At 43.5% G+C, this 22,107-nt stretch overlaps 1 protein-coding gene across 1 annotated transcript in view; it reads left to right on the top strand.

The window, feature by feature from the left end:
- LOC308435629 (A-type potassium channel modulatory protein DPP6-like) overlaps positions 1-22,107 on the top strand; it is a gene marked incomplete at both ends in the record, with an annotated part of 497,671 nt that overhangs the window by 385,331 nt on the left and 90,233 nt on the right. Inside the window, one exon of the mRNA XM_080936356.1 lies at positions 5,558-5,632. Within this exon, the coding sequence (XP_080792482.1) occupies positions 5,558-5,632 (75 nt within the window). The remainder of the gene's footprint in view (positions 1-5,557; positions 5,633-22,107) is intronic.

The following is a 22,107-nucleotide window of genomic DNA, read 5'->3' as shown; positions in this document are numbered from 1 at the left end:
AATCAGAGACTTTCTGAACTCACAGCCTGTAGTATTAATTTTTACATTTAATGTGCCTTATTCAGGACAACAGCTGGGCGACTGCCTATCTCCAGGTTGTCAGAATCTACCTCCCACCAATAATTCTGAGTTACTACTTATTAATTTCTGTGTTCCATCTTGGCTGCTTCTGGCCCAATTGAGAAGCCCTTAGGACCATGCTCTCAGAACTCCTTTACATGGCAGCTCTGCCTCTCTGTCTTGCATATGTCTCAGGTATCTTGTTTCTCCTTCTTCATTCTTCTCCTCATGGTCCCAAGCCTAGAAACCCTAAAATCCTGCTTCTCTCACTGCTTCCCAGCTATTGGCTGCTAAAATCTTTATTTACAAATCAGAAATAACTGGGAGCAGGTTCCCAAAAGCTACGTGGAGAGCCTCTCATGAAATTTAGGAGAATGCAAGCAGCTACATTTCTCCTTTTTGTCCAATTAAAAAGGCTCTTTTCTCTCAGGTGTACATTGAACACAATTATAACAATTACATAAGTTGTAAGGTATGATATACACTTATAACATCCAGTCCATCATATTTGGCAATTTAGATCAAGTATTCTATCATCTATCCTAACTTAAAGAATGTATAGTTTTGTGTCTCAATTATGTTTAATTTTTTTTACATTTATTGCCATCTGAAAACCATCCTTTCAAATTCAAAATACCTTCCTTAATGTTAAACAACTGAAGTTCAATTATGAGACTATAACTAGTCATCAACCCTGTCAAAAATCTGAGAAGAAATGAAATATTACCCAAATATGTAGGAAGCATAAAGGCATAGAGTTTAAAACTTATACAATTTGTAGAGACAACTGACTTCCTGGACAGACTCCAATATTTCTTATAATATTGGAACATCTGTCTTCAGCCTTCTGTCCCAGGACCATCTGGCAGACCTTAAGTGAAGCAAAAATTATGAAGACTAGCTTACCTGTCTTGGCCGAGCTCAGCAGTCAATACAAACTCTCAGCTATTGCTCCTGAACTATGCCTGCCTGTCCACTGCCATGCTCCCTACCATGATGTTCGTGGACTCTGACCCTCTGAAACTGTAATTCCAAATAAATTCTTTCTTTGCAAGTTTCTTTGATTATGGTGTCATATCACAGCAGTGGAAAAGTAACTGAGACAGTCCCTAATGTCTATCATGAATTGAAGAAATCGTTTCTCCTACACGTAGAAAACATAAGGCTCAAGCGCTTCCCAATAGTTAAGGCAGAGATGGCATCAGTTTTGTTTGAAGTTATTCTATGCTGTGAATATGCCCCCCAAATTCATGCATTAGAAAACCAGCTCCCAAATTCTCATGCAAACAAGGAGATGAAACATCTTTTTAGTGATCAGTGCCGGGTGAGGCTTTGGGGAACTGGGCCTATGATGACAATGAGTGGCTCTGTAACAAGGGAAGACACTCCTGAGGTGCAGTCTGTGCTTTTATCTCAGTGTCATGGTGCAGTCGGACAGACATCACCACACGCCTGTGCTTCTCAGACTTCCCAGACTGTAGGACTATGAACCAAATCGACTGTTACTCTCTCTGTAAATTGCTTTGTCTCAGATCCTTTGTTATAAAAACAGAAAAGGGAGAAACACTGAACAAATAGCAGAGGATGGAGAAGGAAATGCTTCTCAGGTGCAGCTAGCAGAACCGTGAGATGAAAACCCAACCAATATACTACTAGAGAACAATCTTCCTCATGCTCACAGATGCAGAAATCTTCAATGTAGCAAGAGTACATGAAGCTTAGAAACATACTCAGGAGATAATACATCATGGCTGAGTATAATTTATTCTGGAAACGTAAGGTTGACTTCCCATCTGAAGAGAAAACAATATCATTTATCATATTGACAGACTAAAAAGAACAAACAACAAGATCGCCTTGTACATAGATGAAAGGCATCATAAAAACCCAACACACATTTATTACAAAATCTCAGAGCAAAGTACTAATGAGCAGGCAGATGACATCATCAACAGAGACTCTGAGGCCACCGAACAAAGGGACAAAGGCTGACTGCCTCACCTTCACAGTCCAGCAAGCTAGCGATGCTCACCTCCTTCACAGTGTCAGCACCGATGGAGTGCGACACAGAAAGAGTAGAAGAATCTAGTCATTGAAAGATGACGGTGAAAAAAAATTCCAAGGAATCTATTTTTAGACTCAAACCCGAATTTAACAGCACTTCTAAACATAAGGTTAGGATTCCCAAATCCATTAAATCCCTGTACATTAGTAACATGTGTATTGTCATTGAGACATCATCTGATTTTATATCTATGAAACAACCATCATATTGAGTAATTTCAGATGAGTAAAACAAAATGAAAATCAGCTCTACATGCAAAAAAAAAAAAAAAAAAAAAACCCACAAAACTGTTGAGGAAGGCTAAGGGTTGGAACCAGCAGCCTTCCTCTTGAGGAGAGCAGTGTGGGATAATAGGTGGAGTGGACACTATCTTAGAAAATGGCCAGGTCACAGAAACAATCAGAAGGGAGCTTTGTGGAGCAGTGACAAGGCTGTTGTATCCTTTCTCCACCTACTAGTCATTGAAGGACTTACATAGAGGATGGCCTCAAAGAAAAAAAAGCTTGAAACATTCCAGGGGAAAAAAAGCACAAACCTTGCATGGCTGCATGACCCATTTGCTCTGGAAGGTGTAAAGAAAGGAATGTTAGAATAAAAGGTAAAGAGAAAGAGAGTTTAGCAGGTTTGGGGGAAGGATTAGGGGAGAACCGGACCAGGCCGGGCCCTAGGTAGTGATGACCCCTGCTGTTGTGGGAAACAGATTGCGAGTTACACATGTCACTGATGTAATGCCCTGATGGCAGGGGGAGACTGGTTAGCAATGGAGTCGAGCCAGGGGAGGGGTTGGAGCTCAAGGAAATGTACTCTCCCTAAGTGAGGGTGCCAGCTGAAACAAGAGAGTGGGGGCTCCAAACACCTTTCCACAGGGAGCCCAGAGGATTCTCAGCAACTGAACAGAACACATGAAAGAAAAAAAGAAAGTATAGAGAAGGAAGAAAGAGGAAACAGAAGGCAGCAGGAGAAAGGGGGTTGCCTGAGCTACTGTGAGCAGTTACTTCTGAGAGGAAGAAGCAAGAGAAGCGGGAGAGAGGACAGAGGCCTAGGGTATTCAGTGTAATGGTGACTAGAGATGATCACCCGACCTCCAGGCAGAGCTGTAGAGAAACAGTCATCTACCCGTGGCCCTTTCTCGGCCTCAGATACCTCAGCAGGGGATGAATGCACAGACTTCTCAGCTGGTTCATGGTTTCTAGAGTCCTGAGACGGAACCATGTCACTTATAAAATGGTTTTCTCTAGAAAAGTGAAGATCTCTGTGTTACTCCTGCACTTCAGGGCTAGACATCAGAGAATGTGGGAAGCCCTAAAGAGCAAGAAAAGACTTAGAGGCAAAGTAGAAGGAGTGAACGTGTCTGTGTGTGTGTGTGTGTGTGTGTGTGTGTGTGTGTGTGTCCGTGTCAGAAGCCAAGTGCAGACAGTACTGTGCAGAGAAGGGAAGATAGGTTATCTAAAATGGACGACTGAACTGTGACATTTACTAAAACAACACCCTGGGCACCTACAGAAGAGCAATTTGGCCTGAATAGTGAGGTGGGATGCAGGAGTTTAGGGCCTGGGTGCAGGCATTTGGGGCGGGGTGCAGTTTAGGGGCTGGATGCAGGTATTTGGGGCGGGATGCAGTTTAGGGGCTGGATGCAGGTATATGGGGAGGGATTCAGGATGTTAGGAGCAAGCATGGGAACATCGGAGCATAAAGTACTCAGGCTGGTCACTTGTGTGAAAATAAGGCCAGTACTGCCTCTACCACAGGGAGCAAAGAGTACATGTGCCTAGGAACTAAACTACCACAGAAGCTCCAAGCTACGCCTACCTTGTTAAATGAGGGAAGATCACACCACAGATTACTTCGGAGGAAGGGGAGGCTATGTCCACAGTGGGGTACAGACGCCATCTGTGGAAAGTGATTTATCAGAATCTGTTGAACTTTTTAAAAGCACACTTATCATCTCTCTAGACCTTAAATCCTTACCCTAAAAGCATCACTTACATGCCCACATCTACAGAGACACGTGGGCCACGCCTTTGGTGTGTAGCACGGCTCCTAATCATAGCTCATGGGAGCAGCAGTGTGGTCATTCCTGTCTACAGCCTCTAGATCTGAGATTCTCCATGTGATGAGGTTTGCTGTGCTCAGCAGGATTACACTCTCAGAACAAGAGATGCATTTCCACCATGGCAGGAGTACGGTTGTACGTCCTGAACTGGTCCTGCAGTGGTGTGTCGGCTGAGACAGCACAGAGCACTGCTTTCTTACTCGGCTCTCACTGTGAGCAGCTGCTTTTCCCCCTCAGACTGAAGAGCACCTTTTGCTGCATATTTATTTCTGGGTGATTTTGCACTTAAAGGGTTCCCCCAGAGAATGTGGAAGTTGTGGTGTGTGTCCCCAATGGAGAAAATGTGGTTGCAGACGTGGCTCTGTGTGGCTATTACAGTGCTGCTGGCGAGGAGTTCTGTGCTAATAGCTCAGCCGTGTCTAATCAAAAAGGTTTCTTGAAACAGAAGCACAGTATGCATATTACATCTCGGTCCGTAGATGAAAATGTGGACACAAAGCACAAAAAGCTAATGGGTTTCCCTAGAGGAGAGGACCCAGTGTGTGCTGATTTGGTATTCATGATGAGTCTCAGAATGCAGTCCTGCCTTTAGTAAGGCGTGAATGCAAGCATATGGGGGTAATACAGGCAGCACAAAGATCGAAAACTCCAAGCAAAACAGTTCCTTGCAGTCATTTCTTTAAGATTTCATTGCACAAGAAGCTAGAGAGACGCAGAGACACCTAACATGACATCACCTTCGGTGGCATGACTCAAGAGGTTCCAAGTGCTCCCTGTCACACTCGAGAGTGATGGACACCAGGCAGATGATGCGGGCCTTCACGGGCAGGGGTTTGGAGCTAGAGTGTGTGCAAGGGCAGAGGGCGGAGTAGGTTGCTGATGCACATTTTCACAGTGACAGTCGTTTGGACAAAGGAATTTGGCAGAAAAACAAGTAAACCCTCTGCAGGCTGTCTCCTGAGGATTCCCACAACAGGGAAAAGACAGGGTGCAGAGCGGGGTGTAGAATCTGCTTCTGGTTTAGTAGCAATCCTGTTTAGCATACAATATAACCAAGAAAAAGATGCTAACTAACCATTGAGAGACTAAGGGTCTTACAGGGAAAGGATGCTTGTTTTTTTCTGTTTCTATTGATTTGGTTCAGCATACACAATGAGGATCATTCTGTTGAAACTTCAAATAAAACACAAACAGGATTTTCAAAAGCACCCATTTACTACGTTCTGATTGACTAAGAAAAGCTGTAGCCATACTTAATGTTGCTGGTTCACTGTTTAACTTCTTTTTAGTAGAGGAATTTGAAAATAGCATCTGTGTCTCTACAGGAGTCAAAGTTGGAACACTTGTAAATTCTGTTTTCTTTCTTTCTTTTTCTTTAGGAATCCTTAAGAGCCATCAGATATGAAATATCCCCAGATAAAGAGTATGCGTTGTTTTCCTATAATGTGGAGCCGGTGAGTCTGCCCTTGCCCATCTGCAGAGGAATCATTCCCTATCCTGCTACCTTCCTGTATGTGCCTTCCCCATGATCTCAGACCCTGCGACACTTGGCATCCCTAGGACAGCCTCTTTTATGAGTCACACCACCACATAGAAGAGACGAGAGAAATACAAATTTCTTGGCAGGAAACACAATGATTTCTTTTAAGAGTTGTTTCCTGGCACGGTCTGGGGAGATGAGTCTCCTTGGAGATAGATACCCATTGTGCTTTTATTCCCAATCTCCTGATGAAATGATCAATTTAGCCCTAAAACAAAAAGCAGCTGCCAGTGAGTTCTATCCACGCTTGCTGGCCATGCCAGCCCCTGATGAAAACTGAGTCAATCTCCCTTCTATATATTCTCTTTGTTAGTGTTCTGTGAGCTCTCTACCTCCTAATATCTTGCTGGAGTTTTCTGTTACAACCTGATGCTGGATTTGAGTAGCTGCCTAAACATCTAACCCCCAATTATCTTGTTCTCTTTTCCAGCCCCTCCAGCTCACTGGTCTCCAGGTGCCCTGAGATTATCAGTTAGTGTTTTCCATAGGGTTAGAGCCCTTGAGAGGTCTTTGCTCAGAGAGGTTCTATGGTGAACCTGTCAGGAGAAGGCTGTTGCTTTCTGTCTCAATCTTAATTTTTTGAATGTCTGCTATCCAAGAGTATTCTCCCTCTAAATTCACTGGGGTAATTGGGCGCCTGGGTCTATTTGGAAGAGTTTTCACCTGGGTACCATCTTAGTGCTTCACCCAGCCCTCAGTGGGCTGTCTTGAGCTTTACTGCAGAGCAGGACATATGACAATCTCACCTCCGTCACTGGTCCCCAAAACTTTCAGAGCTGGAGTTAGTGTATATGGGTATCGGTGTATAGAAGGATGCTCTGCCAACTTCTCTCCTCTTCCCCAAGACTCCTTTTCAAAGGCCGCCCTGGCATCCCATCACAACTGGCAATCATTTGGTAAAGAGGAATTTGCCCAACATGAGTCTCTACCATGTAGAACACTGGCTACAACTGAGACCCTTGACGTGATCCTCCCCACTTGGCTGTCATCGTAACTATAGAGTCTCAGAATCCCTTCTGCTTCTGGAGGAAACATGGAACGGGATGCATGTGGGTTCCTGCCTGTCCATCGGGTGGGAGGTGTGAAGCCAGGCCTCCTAACCAGAAGAACAAATTTGTGAACATTTTTGAAAAGGAGGTGCTTTGAAGGGGAAAGTCTTCCCTTATAATCATGCAGTAAGTAGGATAGAACAAGGCTTCCGAAGCTGTGGCTAGCAGTTTATTATTAAGAGGGTTGGGTTAATGATATAATGATTAATTTACTAATAGTGTAAAAGAACTCATAAAGAAACCCAAGAACTATAATTAGGGTTAAGTGCTTCCTCACTGCAGCACACATTGAAAGGTTTGATATCCCCAGGGGGCCACAGCATTTCCATATGGGGCATTTTTTTCTCTTTACTATTGTGTTTTTATTAACTTTTCATACACTATATCTCATTACATTCCTTCCCCTTACTCATCTCCCAAATCCCTTTCAGCACCCCATCTACCCAACTTTAATTCTCTCTCTCTCTCTCTCTCTCTCTCTCTCTCTCTCTCTCTCTCTCTCTCTCTCTCTCTGTAGAAAACACAAAACAAAAATAGCACACACAAAAACATGAGGGTCCATTTTTTCTTGGCCATCTAAACTCAAGCATGAGTCCTGCCCATTGTGGTTGGCATATCCTGTGCCACTCCATTGAAAAACCCATCCCCCTTCCAACAGGCATCAGGCACAAAAAGGTTAGGGATGGGACCCCATGCCTACATCCCCATTAAAAAATATGAGTCAAGTGTACGTGAGAGAGAACAAACTCAGTCATGTTTTTCCAGTTTTGAAGATATAAAGTGTCTGTGGGACCATGAGCAGTGTGCCTGGAATGTCAGGGATTAAATTTCTATGATCAATAGAAAATAGCCACAAAGTGCATCTATTTTCTATTCTTACCATCTCCTCTCTTCCCTAAATATTGTTCCTGACTCAAAGAGCTAATATTTGTCACCCGAGTTCTGTTTCAGAGACAGAAAGAAATTCGTGTCATTTTTAGGACACTCCTTTTGGAGAATTCTCTTAGAACTAAGTTATGTCAGCAAAGTTGAAGCTTTTAATTTGTAGTTTGAAAGTTCTGCAACTCCCAATAAGTAAACACTGCTTTAAAACAAACATGTTGAATTTGTACATCTCTTCATGCAGAGCGCGGCTGACAACCATGACACACATCCTAAACTCTGCAGGGGAAGGAAAAAATCATTGAAACTGTAATGTCTTAGATCATTTCAAAATATAGATATGTTTGCAAGAGGAAAGAAAATATGTCTGCAGAAGATTCTTCCTTAGATAACTCTTTCTGTGAAAGGCCTGGATATTTGTAAATAATTTGACTTTCATGTTTAAAGATGATAATGAAAAGTGCTCTTTTTTAAAGCCCCTAGACAGCATTCTGTCCCAAATGGCATTTTCTCCAAAATATGGTCTAAATAAAAGCTCCATCATTCAGCCACTGGTACATGTAGCTAGAGATTCCAACAGTCAGTGGCTCAAACCAATAGCATTCATTATTTCTGGTTGTTGTAGGTCAGAGGTCAGGGCTCAGGTTAGCAGGATCTGTTGACTTTGAGACTTGTATACAGCTGAGGTCAGAGTCATTGTATCATGGAAGAGTATGGTGGCACAGACCTGCAATCCCAGAACTTGAGAGGCCGAGACAGGAGGACTGCCATGAGTCCGGTACTATAGTTCTGAGGGTCTGTGGAACAGCCTTATTATGCCGAATATGAACACCCAACAACAGTGAAACAGCAAGACAGAGGAACACTACCTATTAAGGTCTGTATTAAGTTCTTTCCATCCATTCATTAAATCTGTGTGGAATCCAGGAATGGAGTTTGTTTGCTCTGGCTGCTTTGCATACTATGTCTGAATCATTAGTAAATAACTCATCTTCTTTCTCCAATAAATATTGTTATTAATGCAAGCACTGAGTTGCATAATAGACCTCTGTCTCAAAAACTGTCACAACCACTACCACCACCACTGTCACCATCACCATCACCACCACCACTACCACCACTACCACCAACACCACCACCACTACTACCATCATCATCTGGGCTGACAATCTCACCTTCAGACTCTGGTGAAGAATGGTCCTTTCCAAGTTTCTTCACATGGGTATTGACAGGGCTCATTTTCTGTAGACTGAAGGTGCCCTGATAGACTGTGGGCCATAGAATAGCCTCAATATTTTCCCAAAGATAGTCCAAAATGCAGTGGCATGTTTCTCAGAGCAGCAAGCCAGAGGAGTATTGGCAGGGTTGATACCAGGCAGTATTTCTGATCCATTGTGGATGCCTCCCACGCCATGTTACCACAGATCATTTGCTAGAAGCTAGATAGGAGGTCAAGCCTATCATGAGGAAGATGGATTGACAAGTCTCTGAAGTCATTATAAAGCTAGCCCTTTGTAGCTCTGTCTCCTCAACCCTCTTTCTCATATGCACATCCTCAAAGCACCAAGAAGTCACAGAATCAGGAAGGAATGAGTTCAACATAGTCTTATAGGCCCAGGGAGGGCTATCAGTAAAACCCTTCACGGGCTGGAGAGATGGCTTAGCCATTAAAGGCAAGGCTCACAACCAAAAATATAAGAGTGAAACCCTTCACTATTCTTCAGATGCTTGAATGACAACGATTTGTTTTTTTCCTCTGGATTGAGCAGGTCCAGGGTGAGGCCATTCATGTTTGTTGGGGAAGGGAGATGAGTTTTTCATTAGTGACTCAGAAGTAGTTTGCAAACCAATATGGATTAACAACCTACATGCCTGGATTCCACACAAGTTCAGTTAGTGGCATGGGAGGAACCAACCTTGATAGTCAGTGCCCCTGTGTCCAGTGTCTGTCTCATTGTTGGTGTTTATTTATTTATTCATGACCAGTATAACAGAGATATTACATAGACCCTCAGAACCAGAGTTCTCTTGAGAATCCCAGTGAAAAAACGATTTTTGGATGTGGTAATTTTGCTACCCAAATCTAAAATTTAGCAATAAAATTACATAGTTAGATTTCCTTGTGTTTGCTGGTTTCACTCAGAAGGGAAAAACCAGCCCCATAGTCTAACATTCATTCTTATTGTTGGTCCCTGGCTGGGGCAGCAATTGAGACTTTGTTATTCTATGTACAGGTGGTGGTTTGTAAAGATGACCTTTAGACTCATAGCCTGGGTCATTACCAAGCCATATGTCTCCTGGCCCTCTCCAGCATGTCCTGTAGGCATTGGCCAGGAAGCTGGAAATTGAGTGAGGCCGGAGCCACTCCCAGTAATTGTCCTTCTTGGGAGACAATCTTGATTCTCTGCTTCTTAAAATATTTCCTATGCTGGCTTTTAGCCAAGTAACAGATATTTGATCATCTCCCTTTTTCTCAGTTGGGTCACAAATGCTGGTGATGGAACAGGAAGTTGAAAGATCCCTCACCCTTAAGAGATGCCATGGTTATCTCCTTCCTCAGAACAGCATGAGGCACACAGCTGCCTCCTCAGACTAGAAAGGCCACCTCCTCAGAGGAGGAGGGAGACATTTAGACACCTTCACCCTCACAGACAAGATGTGCTATGTAAGCTTCCTTCCCACAGCAGGGGCGGTCTGTTCAGTCTCTTCCTCAGGGAAAAGGAGTGGAAAGAACCATGCATGGATTCTTCCTCAGAGGGAAGAGAAGTGAGGTACCCTGTCCATCTCCCTCCTTAGAGCATGTGGTGTGCTGTGTATAGCTCCTCCCTCAGATGAGACACAGTGTGATATAAACACTCTCCTCAGAGAGCAGAGGTGTCCCGTACGACTTCTTTGGGCTATGAGGAACCATTCACAGCTTCTGCCTCAGAAGAGAGAACAAGCTGTGTACAGCGTCCTTCACAGAGGAAAGATGGTGCTGTGTAAGCTTTCTCCTCAGAGGGCAGAGAAGTGTGAGGTGCCATCTACAGCTTTCTGCTCTGCGCACATGGAGTGTTGTATACAGCCTCCTCCACGGAGGGGGGTGGTGCCATGTAAGCTTCCTCAGAGGAAAGGGGCATCCTCTGCAGTCTCCCACGGGACAGAGGGTGCGTACAGCTTGCGGTTGCTTGTTTCTCTCCTTACAGACTCATCCCACTCAGTCCAGAGGAAAGACATTTTGATACTGAGCTCTGTATTACAGGAGTGAAACAAATTTCTTATTCAAGAAAAAAGATCTATCTTTTTTCTGCACTTTGTTAGTTAATGTAGCCAGTTTTACCATCTGGAGGAGTCTGAAATATTTATATAATGCTGGAAGGCACCCAAATATAGACAGACCAGATTCAACATATTTGGTGAAATTAATTCTATCTAAATCCCATGTACGTTTTTGTTTTGGGGTATGTATGTATGTATGTATGTATATAATTTATATATATAGTATTAAATACATATTACATATTATATAATAAATAATAAATATAATATATTAATATATGTATTATATAATATATATTATCATTTTTTAAGGACTGGAGAGATTGCTCAGTGGTTAAGAATGCATACCATACTTTCAGAGGATCTGATTTTGGTTCTTATCACCCATATCATGTGGTTCACTGCTACCTATAACTCCAGCTCCAGGGGATCCACTCAGCTCCCTTACTTATTCCCTCTCCTGGCCATTTTGGACACTGTACTCATGTATGCACACACACACATACACACACACTCACACACATACACACACACTCACACACATACACACACACTCACACACACACACACACACACATACACACACACTCACACACATACACACACACTCACACACATACACACACACTCACACACATACACTGAGAGAGACAGAGAGACAGAGAGAGACAAGGAGACTGAGAGAGACAGAGAAAAACTACAGAGTGATTTCTAGGTCCTCCTTTAGGACATAGCTGGCCAGCATAGCCCCAGTTAAATAGGCTCCTTATACATTTGTTTCTATTATGGCTAACACTGGACGTGCAAGAAGTCCCCATCTGCATGTCCCTCAAATGAGGACTTGACAGTCCGTATCTGCAGTGAGTCCTTAGACTGCTCGATGGGAGGAGGGGATTGCCTCTAAGTGACTCCAGCTTCTCTGGAGAAGACGAGTAGCCTACAGGACTCCCTAGAACTGCATCCACACCCACATTTCCTGTCTGTCTCTCCTTCCAGCCTACTGCAAACAAAAGCTGGCAGAGAGGGAGGGAGGTCGTGTTTAGCTTTACTTTATATTTTCTTACAAAGTAACAAGTTTGACAACAGCACTTTCATAGGTACATTGTTCTTGTGGATCCTTCTACCTAGGCTGTTCTTCATGTCTGGTGTGTGTGTGTGTGTGTGTGTGTGTCTGTGTGCGTGTGCGTGTGTTAGGATATCACATGAGAGAAAACATGAAAACACATGGTGTTTGTCCTTTTGAGTTTGATGGACGACATTTAACACAATAGTCCTCAATTTCATCCCTTTCCTGAAAATGCCATGGCCTTTTTGTAGCCAAACATAGTCCCATGGTGCCTACATGCTATCTGTTTCTGCATCCATCTGTTGATGAATGTCGAGCGTAGTTCCAGTTCTTAGTGCATGTGAGTAGTGTGTTGACAACAAACATGGATGCCAGTAGGTCAGATATATGGGGGGGGGGGGGTTGGACCATGAGCACACATGGTTGAAAGTTATAGAAAGCATCAGAAAATAAATGTACGGATGGTACATTGAGCAAAGATATTGTGGTATATTAATAGAAGAAATGGGCCAAGAAGTGAGGATTCAGGGAGCTAATGGGTATTAACCAGCTTTCCTGAAAGGGGTAGATACTGACTGGGGAGGTACAGGAAGTGGTGCTTCAGGGAAAATGGGACTAGAGAATTAGAAACAGTCCCATCACAGGAGATGATGACCCTAGAAAGGGATTTCAAAGGGAACAGTGACTCTCCGAAGACCTGGATTCTGTGTAGGTAGGACACAGAAACATCTGCATTCCCAGGAGATGCGGCCACAGAAGCAGCAGGTGTCTGTGAATTGAGGGGCATGGATCATGGTGCACAAACCATGGCTGTGATAGTGTGAAGACTGTAATCATCCTTTTTTTGTTGTTGTTGTTTTGGGTTTTTTGGGGTTTTTTTGGTTTTTTTTAAACAACTTTATTTTAAAAAACAAAGATAAATGTACAAATTTTAAGCATTTTTGCATAAAAGTATACGAATACATTTTTGTCAGTGCTTGTTTTTTTTTAAAGGTTTGATAGTGTGCATTAAGATCTTACTAGTTACAATGAGCATAAAGTACATGTAAAACAGGATGTAACCTGGAATTAGTCAAAGTTTTCTTGATGTGTAAGGATTAAGCATGATGGTTTTTTCTTTTCTTTCTTTTTTTTTTTTTCTTTTCTTGAACTTCATATGGTCTGTGAGTTGTTTATGGGGTATTCAGAGCTTTCTGGGGTTAGTATCCAATTATCAGTGACTGCATATTATGTCTGTTCTTTTGTGACTGAGTTATCTCACTCAGGATAATATTCTCGAGATGCATCCATTTTCTTAAGAATTTCATAAAGTCATTGTTTCTGATGGTGGAGAAGTTCTCCATTGTGTAAATGTACAACAATTTTTGTATCCATTCATCTTCTGAAGGACATCTGGGTTCTTTACAGCTTCTGGCTATTATAAATAGAGCTGCTATGAACATTGTGGTGCATGTATCTTTGTTGTGTATTAAAGTGTCTCTGGGGTATATGCCCAGAAGTGGAATAGCTGGGTCTTCAGGTAGTACTATGTCCAATTTTCTAAGGTATCACCAGACAGATTTCCAGAGTGGTTGTATTAACTTGCAACCCCACCAACAGTGGAGAAGTGTTCCTCTTTCTCTGCATCCTCCCCAGCATCTGCTGTCACCTGAGTTTTGCATCTTGGCCAATCTGACTGGTGTGAGGAGGAATGACAATAACTATCCTTAAAGACCAGTTTGGAGGGAGACTCTGCACGACCCACTGTAACAAGTGACGTTTGTGTACTTGGTGATAGAAGAAATGGAGACACGTATACGGGGAGAGACACAGGTGTGCTGAGTGGCACAACCAGTAGAGCGCACTGCGTTGTCTTTATCATGGATGACCATCACCGTAGTGTAGCAAGGGGCAGAGACACTCAGATCCTTCCTAAAATATTTGTCCCTCATTTCCCATTCTGTATCCCCTGACGGAGGGCGAGCCATTAACAGCAATTATAGGCAGAGACTGCAGGCTGATTAATATGGAGCAAGCTACCCTGGCCATCTGAGTAAACAATGATCACTTGGAGACGTACTGTGGATCATTATCTCTATTTTGTGTCTGGAGATTTTCATTCTTTTGAAAAGGACTAGTAAATGTGGTGGGTTAGGAACAACTTCGCTTGTGATTCAGCCCCATTGTGTCACAGAAATGACTGAGCACAATGTAAAATCCTGTCGGAAGCCTCGCGGGCATATGACACGATAGTCCACTTATCGTGAATGATATCAAACAGATAGAGAAACACTCTAGAACACATGCTTGCTTTTCTTCCAGGCAACCAGAAAGACTTCAATGGTAGCAGACAGACTTTCAAACCCCTCTGAGTTCTCACCTAGTCCTGAGTGTGTTCCCCGGGAAGGATGCTAAATTTTTTAAACAGTTGCTGGCCCTCACAGCATCATATGGCAAGTGCCTTGCAATTGGGTCTCCACTGAGCAGAAGGTTTTCATATTTCAGCAGGCAATGTTTCTACCTATGGCTTACTTTATTCCTGAGTTTTATTATCATAAAAAGCCTGAGCGTGGGCATGGGGCCCTTGGCCATGTTCTGGCAGGTTCTGCATGCTAATGCACAGAGTGGTGCAGTTTGGCAGGCACTAGAGCCACAGCTGCTGTGCTGACAGTTTGGACCAAGTCCATTGCTACAGTTTTTGAGTCTCTAGAAATGACTGAGCAAGTGTTGAATTTCCTGAACAATCCCTAAATCACATGTCGCCTTGGGCCCCTCGGTTCCCTGCCAGCCACAGCTAGATGAGTAAAATCTGACAGGCTCCACGGTACCTACTTATAAGGCTAGGAGGATTTGCTTGCAGAGGTGTGTGTCTGAGTGTGTGTCGGTGTGTATGTATTGTGTCTCTGTGTGTCTATGTGTGTCTGTGTCTGTGAATGTCTGTGTGTGTCTATGTGTATGTGTGTGTCTCTGTGTGTCTATGTGTGTCTGTGTGTGAATGTCTGTGTGTGTCTATGTGTGTCTGTGTGTGAATGTCTGTGTGTGTCTATGTGTATGGGTGTGACTATGTGCATCTATGTGTGTCTGTGTCTGTGAATGTCTGTGTGTTTCTATGTGTATGTGTGTGTCTCTGTGTGTCTATGTGTGTCTGTGTCTGTGAATGTCTGTGTGTTTCTATGTGTATGTGTGTGTCTCTGTGTGTCTATGTGTGTCTGTGTGTGAATGTCTGTGTGTGTCTGCGTGTATGGGTGTGACTATGTGTCTCTGTGTATGTCTCTTTCTGTGTCTGTGTATATGTGTGTGAATGTCTGTGTGTGTCTGTGTGTCAGTGTTTGTGTGTGTATGTGCCTGCATGTGCCTGTATGTGTGTGTGTGTGTGTGTGTGTGTGTGTGTGTGTGTATGTACTTGGGAGCACATATTTTCTCACTGGAGGTGGAGAAGGAGATGAGTTTTCTAACCTTCCAACAGTCTGCTGTGTAATGAAGAAAGCACACACTGGAACACATCATTCTTTGGAATGAGCAGAGCGAAGGGAGCAAGAATAATGCTGAGACGTGGCTGTGACTGTGGCACCTCACCTCCCTGCTCACAGCACTGGGAATTCTTCATGATTTCTGGCTGCTATGACAGCTACCAGAGATGCCCCATTATCAAAAGGAGAGCAACAGTTTTTACTGTCAATATTAAAGTTAGCATACAAAACAACAAGTCACAAATAGTGTCTTCACACATCTGTCACTAAACCCTGACCCTACCCCCTCCTCTCCACCCCTCCACTTACCTCTAGGTGACCCCCACTCTTTTTCAAGATGCCTCTCTGCTACCATGTCCTGTGAATCCCCTGCCTCTGTCCTACTGCCCCTCCTCATTAAAATCACTTCTCCTCTCATGGTCCCCTTCTTCTATCTTTATAACCTTAGAGTGAGTAGATACGACAGTGCCGGAGGTCATGATTGGAGCCGATGGATATCCAGCTCCGTTGAATAGACTCAGAGATGATGTGTAGTCAAAGAGCAGTAGGAACTAGACTGTTCCTCACCATCTCTTCCTGCCCATGCATTGACTACGGTGTGGACTTTAGGGGTTCCTGCCAGGTTACTGGCTACTTCTCTACTCAGCTTCCTCCCTCAACCCTTCAGGTGCTCAGGCCCCTCCATTGTGAATCAGACTGAAGACAGAAGTACTCTGCCCACAATTCTCTCATCCTCTCTCTTGGGACCAAACTGCTGAGAACAGAAGTATATGGACCCTACTCTTTCTTTCTGTCTCCACCCATCCCTCCATATGTGCTGAGTCCCAGGCCTCCTGACAGCTAGGGCACATCCTCCACTTACAGAGAAAGACACTGTGTCATAAGGGGGCTAGTGATATCCAGTACAGGTGTGAAGGCTATGGCACAGAGTCACCCCCTGTGAGTCATCTCTCTGACACCATTCTCTGTGCTGGATCAGCACTTCTCTGCACTCTCCCCCATTTCTACAGAGAGGTAAGCTGTGACTCTACCAGCAGATTCGTTGTCCCTAGATTCATGGCTTCCCACATGCCCCATGGCCTTCTGGCAGAACTGAGGTCACTTGCTCCCTGGGCATCTTGGCTACATGCTCAGTTTTCTGTACCTGCCCCTTTCACCTACTCAGCCAAGAATCCATCCTGTCCCCAGACTTGATGGATCTTGCTCACAGTTTCAGGTGAGGTCAACTTCTCTTGTCAAGTATTAACTGCCACTACTCCACTTTATCAAAACTGCTGTAGTCCCTGCACAGGGTGCTAGCAGAAGCATCTGGAAGGAACTCTTCTGCACACTAGTTCTCAGGCCCTGCCCAATCCTATGATGCAGCAAGGACAGCCGGACATAAGTTGTGTGTGTGCTCCAGAGGTTAAGACACAATAATCAGCATGGCAGTAATGCAACAAGTCATGCCTCTGTGCAGCACTCTCTCTATGCCTCTAGACTCAAGGTTCCTAATGTCTTCTCTCAGCCTGGAGTGACTCCAGAGTGGGTATAATATAAACTCATCCCATGACCTCAAATGTTTTCTTTCTTCCTGTAACATCAGTGCCATAGAAAACACACCCATTTGCCAGGACTCTGAGCCTAGGCCTGTGTCCACCCTGGCCTAGGTATCCCTGCCCCTCCACAGCCTTTCCTATATGCCCCATCTGTCCTGGTCACCACTATCTGGTGTGGCCCATCCCTGTCTGTCATCTATGGAGCCATGTTCACTTCCCAGTGGCCCCTTTGTATTATACTTCCCACACACATCACTCTGAGTTCCCCAGATTGTTGTTAGGGTGACCGTTCTGTGAGCCAGCTGGTGACCCATTTCTCTGCTTAGTTTTCCTAACTGATCCCCGTGACAGTCTTCCAGGAAGTGTCAGTGATATGTCCTGTTCATCACTCTTCCTCTCTCCCATATGCTGTGTCGTTCTCAGAGCAAGGCTCTGTCCTCACTGTACCTTCTACCAGCAGCACTCTGCCTCCTCCACACCCTAGCTCTCAGAATCTTGCCACATCCAGGAGTCCCCTCAACAGGGAGCCTACTCTGACCACACAAGTGTGGGAAGGTTTGACATCCCTGTCTCTACCCTAAGTGTAGCTAAAGTCCCTTCCCTGGGGCACATGAACTGTATAATATTGGCAACCAGAGTTTTGTTCTACCAAAATTAACCCTGGGGAACCAGTGGGTTTATGGGACTTGATCACATGCATAAGGGGTCCCTGACTGACTCATGGGTCACCCCAAATTATTGGAAATTGAAAGTCTTCACCAGAATTAATGTTTTCTAGAGACTTACAAATGGGACCTCTTCCTCTAGTCTGCCCATCCATGCACTCGAGCCAAGAGATCACTCACAGTTTTAGAAGATAATCTCAGACTAATGGTCAGACAGATATTAGGTGAGAGTCCAGTGACCCTCCACACTCCTCCTTCCAGAAGGGAATGTCTAGAGTCCACATGCCCAATTGTGAGTAACTCTGATAAAAGAGAATTGCTAGTTATCAAAAGCCTCCCAACCAAAAACAGCCCAGGACCAGATGGTTTTACTACAGAATTCTATCAGACCTTCATACAAGACCAAATACCAATACTCTCTAAACTATTCCACAAAATAGACAGATGGAACACTCCCAACTCATTCTTCAAAGCTACAATTACACTCATTCCTAAACTACACAAAGACCCTACAAGGAAAGAAAACTTCAGACCAATCTTCCTCATGAACATTGATGCAAAAATACTCAATAAAATTCTTGCAAACCGAATCCAAGAACACATCAAAACAATCATTCACCACAATCAAGTGGGCTTCATCCCAGGGGTACATGGATGGTTCAATATATAGAAACCCATCAATGTAATCTACTGTATACACAAACTCAAAGAAAAAAACACAAGGTCATCTAACTGGATGCTGGGAAAGCATTTGACAAACTTTAACACCCCTTCATATTAAAAGTCTTGGAAAGATTGGGAATTCAAGGCCCATATCAAACATAGTAAAAACATACAGCAAACCAGTAGAAAACATCAAACTAAATGGTAAGAAACTTGAAGCAGTCCCACTGAAATCAGGGACTATACAAGGCTGCCCACTCTTTTCCTACCTATTCTATATAGTGCTGGAAGTCCTAGCCAAAGCAATCAGACATCAAAAGAAAGTCAAAGGATACAAATCAGATAGGAAGAAGTCAAAATATCACTCACTATTTGCAGATGATATGATAGTATACTTAGTGACCTCAAAAATTCTACCAGAGAACTCCTAAACCTGATAAACAACTTCACCAAAGTATCTGGATATAAAATTAACTCAAGCAAATCAGTAGATAAACAGGCTGAGAAAGAAATTAGAGAATTAATACCCTTCACAATAGTCACAAATAATATAAAATAACTTGGTGTGACCCTAACCAAGCATGTGAAAAATATGTATGACAAAAACTTCAAGTCTCTGAAGAAGGAAATTAAAGAAGATCTCAGAAGATGAAAAGATCTCTTATGCTATTGGATTGGAAGGATCAACATAGTAAAAATGGCCATCTTGCCAAAAGCAATCTATAGATACAGTCCAATTCCCAACAAAATTCCAACTCAATTCTTCATAAAGTTAGAAAGAGCAATTTGCTAATTCATTTGGAATAACCAAGGCTAGTAAAAACTATTCTCAACAATAAAAGAACTTTGGGGGAATTACCATCTCTGACCTCAAGCTGTATTATAGATCAATTGTGATAACACACACACACACACACACAGAGAGAGAGAGAGAGAGAGAGAGCATTGGTACAGGGACAGACAGGAATAGAACTGAAGACCCAGAAATGAACCCACACACCTATGGTCACTTGATCTTTGACAAAGGAGCTAAAAACATTCAATGGAAAAAGGACAGCCTCTTCAACAAATGGTGCTGGTTCAACTGGCAGTCAGCACGCAGAAGAGTGCAAATCAATCCTTTCTTATCTCCTTGTACAAAGCTCAAGTCCAAGTGGATCAAAGACCTCCACATAAAACCAGATACACTGAAACTAACAGAAGAGAGAGTGGGGAAGTAAATTTACCCCACATAGGCATGGGGGTAAATTTCCTGAACAGAACACCAATGGCTTATGCTCTAAGATCAAGAATCAACAAATGCAGTCATAAAATTGCAAAGCTTCTGTAAGTCTCGGACTACTGTCATTAGGACAAAACAGCAACCAACAGAATGGAAAAAGATCTTTGTCAATCCTACATCTGATAGAGGGCTAGTATCCAATATATACAAAGAACTCAAGAAGTTAGACTCCAGAGAATCCTACAGTCCTATTATAAATGGGGAACAGAACTAAAGAAAGAATTCTCAACTGAGGAATATCAAATGGCCAAAAAGCACCCAAGCCTAAGAAATGTTCAACATTCTTAGTCATCAGGGAAATGCAAATCAAAACAACCCTGAGATTTCACCTCACACCATTCAGAATGGCTATGATCAAAAACTCCAGTGACAAACAGATGCAAGGATGTGGAGAAAGAGAAACACTCCTCCGTTGTTGGTGATATTGTAAGCTGGTACAACCACTCTTGAAATTGGTCTTGCGGTTCCTCAGAAAATTGGACATAGTACTACCTGAGGACCCAGCTATACCACTCCTGGGAATATACCCAAAAGATGCTCTAACATATAACATGGACACATGCTCCACCATGTTTATAGCAGCCTTATTTATATAAGCAGAAGCTGGAAAAATCCCAGAGGTCCTTCAACAGAGGAATGGATACTGAAATTGTGGTACATTTATAGAATGCAGTACTACTCAGCTATTAAAAACAATGACTTCAGAAATTCCTAAGCAGATGGATGGAACTAAAAGCTATCATCATGGGTGAAGTAACCCAGTCACAAAAATACACTGATAAGCAGACACTAGTCCCAAAAGCTCAGTATGCCCAAGAACCAACTCACAGAACTTATGTAGCTTATGAAGAAAGGCCAAAATGTGGATGACTCAGTCCTTCTTGAAGGGAGAACAAAACACTCCCAGAAGGAAATAAAGGGACAAATAGAGGAGCAGGGATTGAAAAAAAATTATCCAGAGACTGCCTCACCTGGGGATCCATCCCATATGCAGCCACCAAACCCAGTCACTATTGCTGATGCCAAGAAGTGCTTACTGGAAGGAGACAGATATGGATGCCTCCTCAGGGGCTCTGCCAGAGTCATACAGATACAGATGAGGATGCTTGCAGCTAACCATTAGACTGAACACGGGGACCCCACTGAAGGAGCTAGAGAAAGAACTGAAGGAGCTGAAAGGGGTTGCAGCTCCATGGGAAGAACAACATTATCAACCAACCAAACCCTCCAGAACTTCCAGGGACTAAACCATATCAACCAATGAACATACATGGAGATACCCAGGGCTCCAGTTGCTTATGTAACAGAGGATAGCATTGTCTGGCATCAATGGAAGGAGAAGCCTTTGGTCCACTGAGGGTGTGTTTTCCCAGTGTGGGGGAATGCCAAGGCGCTGAGGTGGGAGAGGGTGGTTGGGAAAGGGAGCACCTTCATGGAGGCAAGGGAAATGAGAAGGGAGGGAGGAAAGGGGATAACATTTGAAATGTAAATACAGATAATATCCAATAAAAAAAACAAGAAAAAAGAGAGATAACTGCTAGGTGTCATAAAGAGAGCAGCAATTTGGCTTAAAGGAAAGACTCTGACAACACAAAGGACTCGTTAGAGCCTAGCAGACACCTTGCTCTGACTTATAGCTGTTCCTGCAGGACACACACATGCACCCATGCTCACACACCCTCGCACCCACCAATGCCCATGCATATGCACATGCATGTATACACATGTGTTTCTCTCTCTCTCTCTCTCTCTCTCTCTCTCTCTCTCTCTCTCTCTCACACACACACACACACACACACACACACATACACACACACACACACACACACACACACACACACACACAGTAGGATTGCCCATATCAGCCCTGATGGTTCCTCCCAGGGCAGAAGAGTCAGTGTGAATGGAATCTTGGCCCATGATGTTCAAAAAGCTAGGCATGACTGAAAACAGTTGCAGCTTCTGGGGTTTATTAATTTTTATAATCAGATGGGCACACAGACAAGAGATCTATTCTGCTCAAGTATTCTCTTTGCCATTCATGAGAAGAACACCTCAGAGCCTATCCTGACAGCTCAGAATGCACCAGATGCACATGCTACTACTGCAATCCCATTGTCATGGTGCCACCTACCTGCTGGGCTACCATCTTTGGGAATGCCGTCTTTTGTTTCATGACTAATCCAGTTCTTTGAGTTTCAAGACCATATAGGCTGTGTGACCAAGACCACAAATCGGGATCCTGAAAAGCCTTATTGATCTTGAAACCTCCTTGGGTTGACCTTGCAGGCAGGTGTCACTATCATCCCCAGTCCTTGGCAACTGCTGGCCATTCCCTTTCTCTGCAGTTTGGCCTTTCTTAGAATGCCATATAAACTTCTATGTATGGCATCTAAATATTCAGGGCTAACTTCAAAGAAAGCATCTTCACATTCAAATCTGAGGGAAGTCTCAGGTTTTCTCAGTATTGTGATTTCATACTCAGGACATTAGATATTTCTCCATAAGGACTTTCTGCCATTTGGTGTCACATGCAA

The sequence above is a fragment of the Micromys minutus genome (genome assembly GCF_963924665.1).
Source record: "Micromys minutus genome assembly, chromosome: 23".
Classification (NCBI taxonomy): domain Eukaryota; kingdom Metazoa; phylum Chordata; class Mammalia; order Rodentia; family Muridae; genus Micromys; species Micromys minutus.
This window is presented reverse-complemented; position numbering and strand designations above follow the sequence as displayed.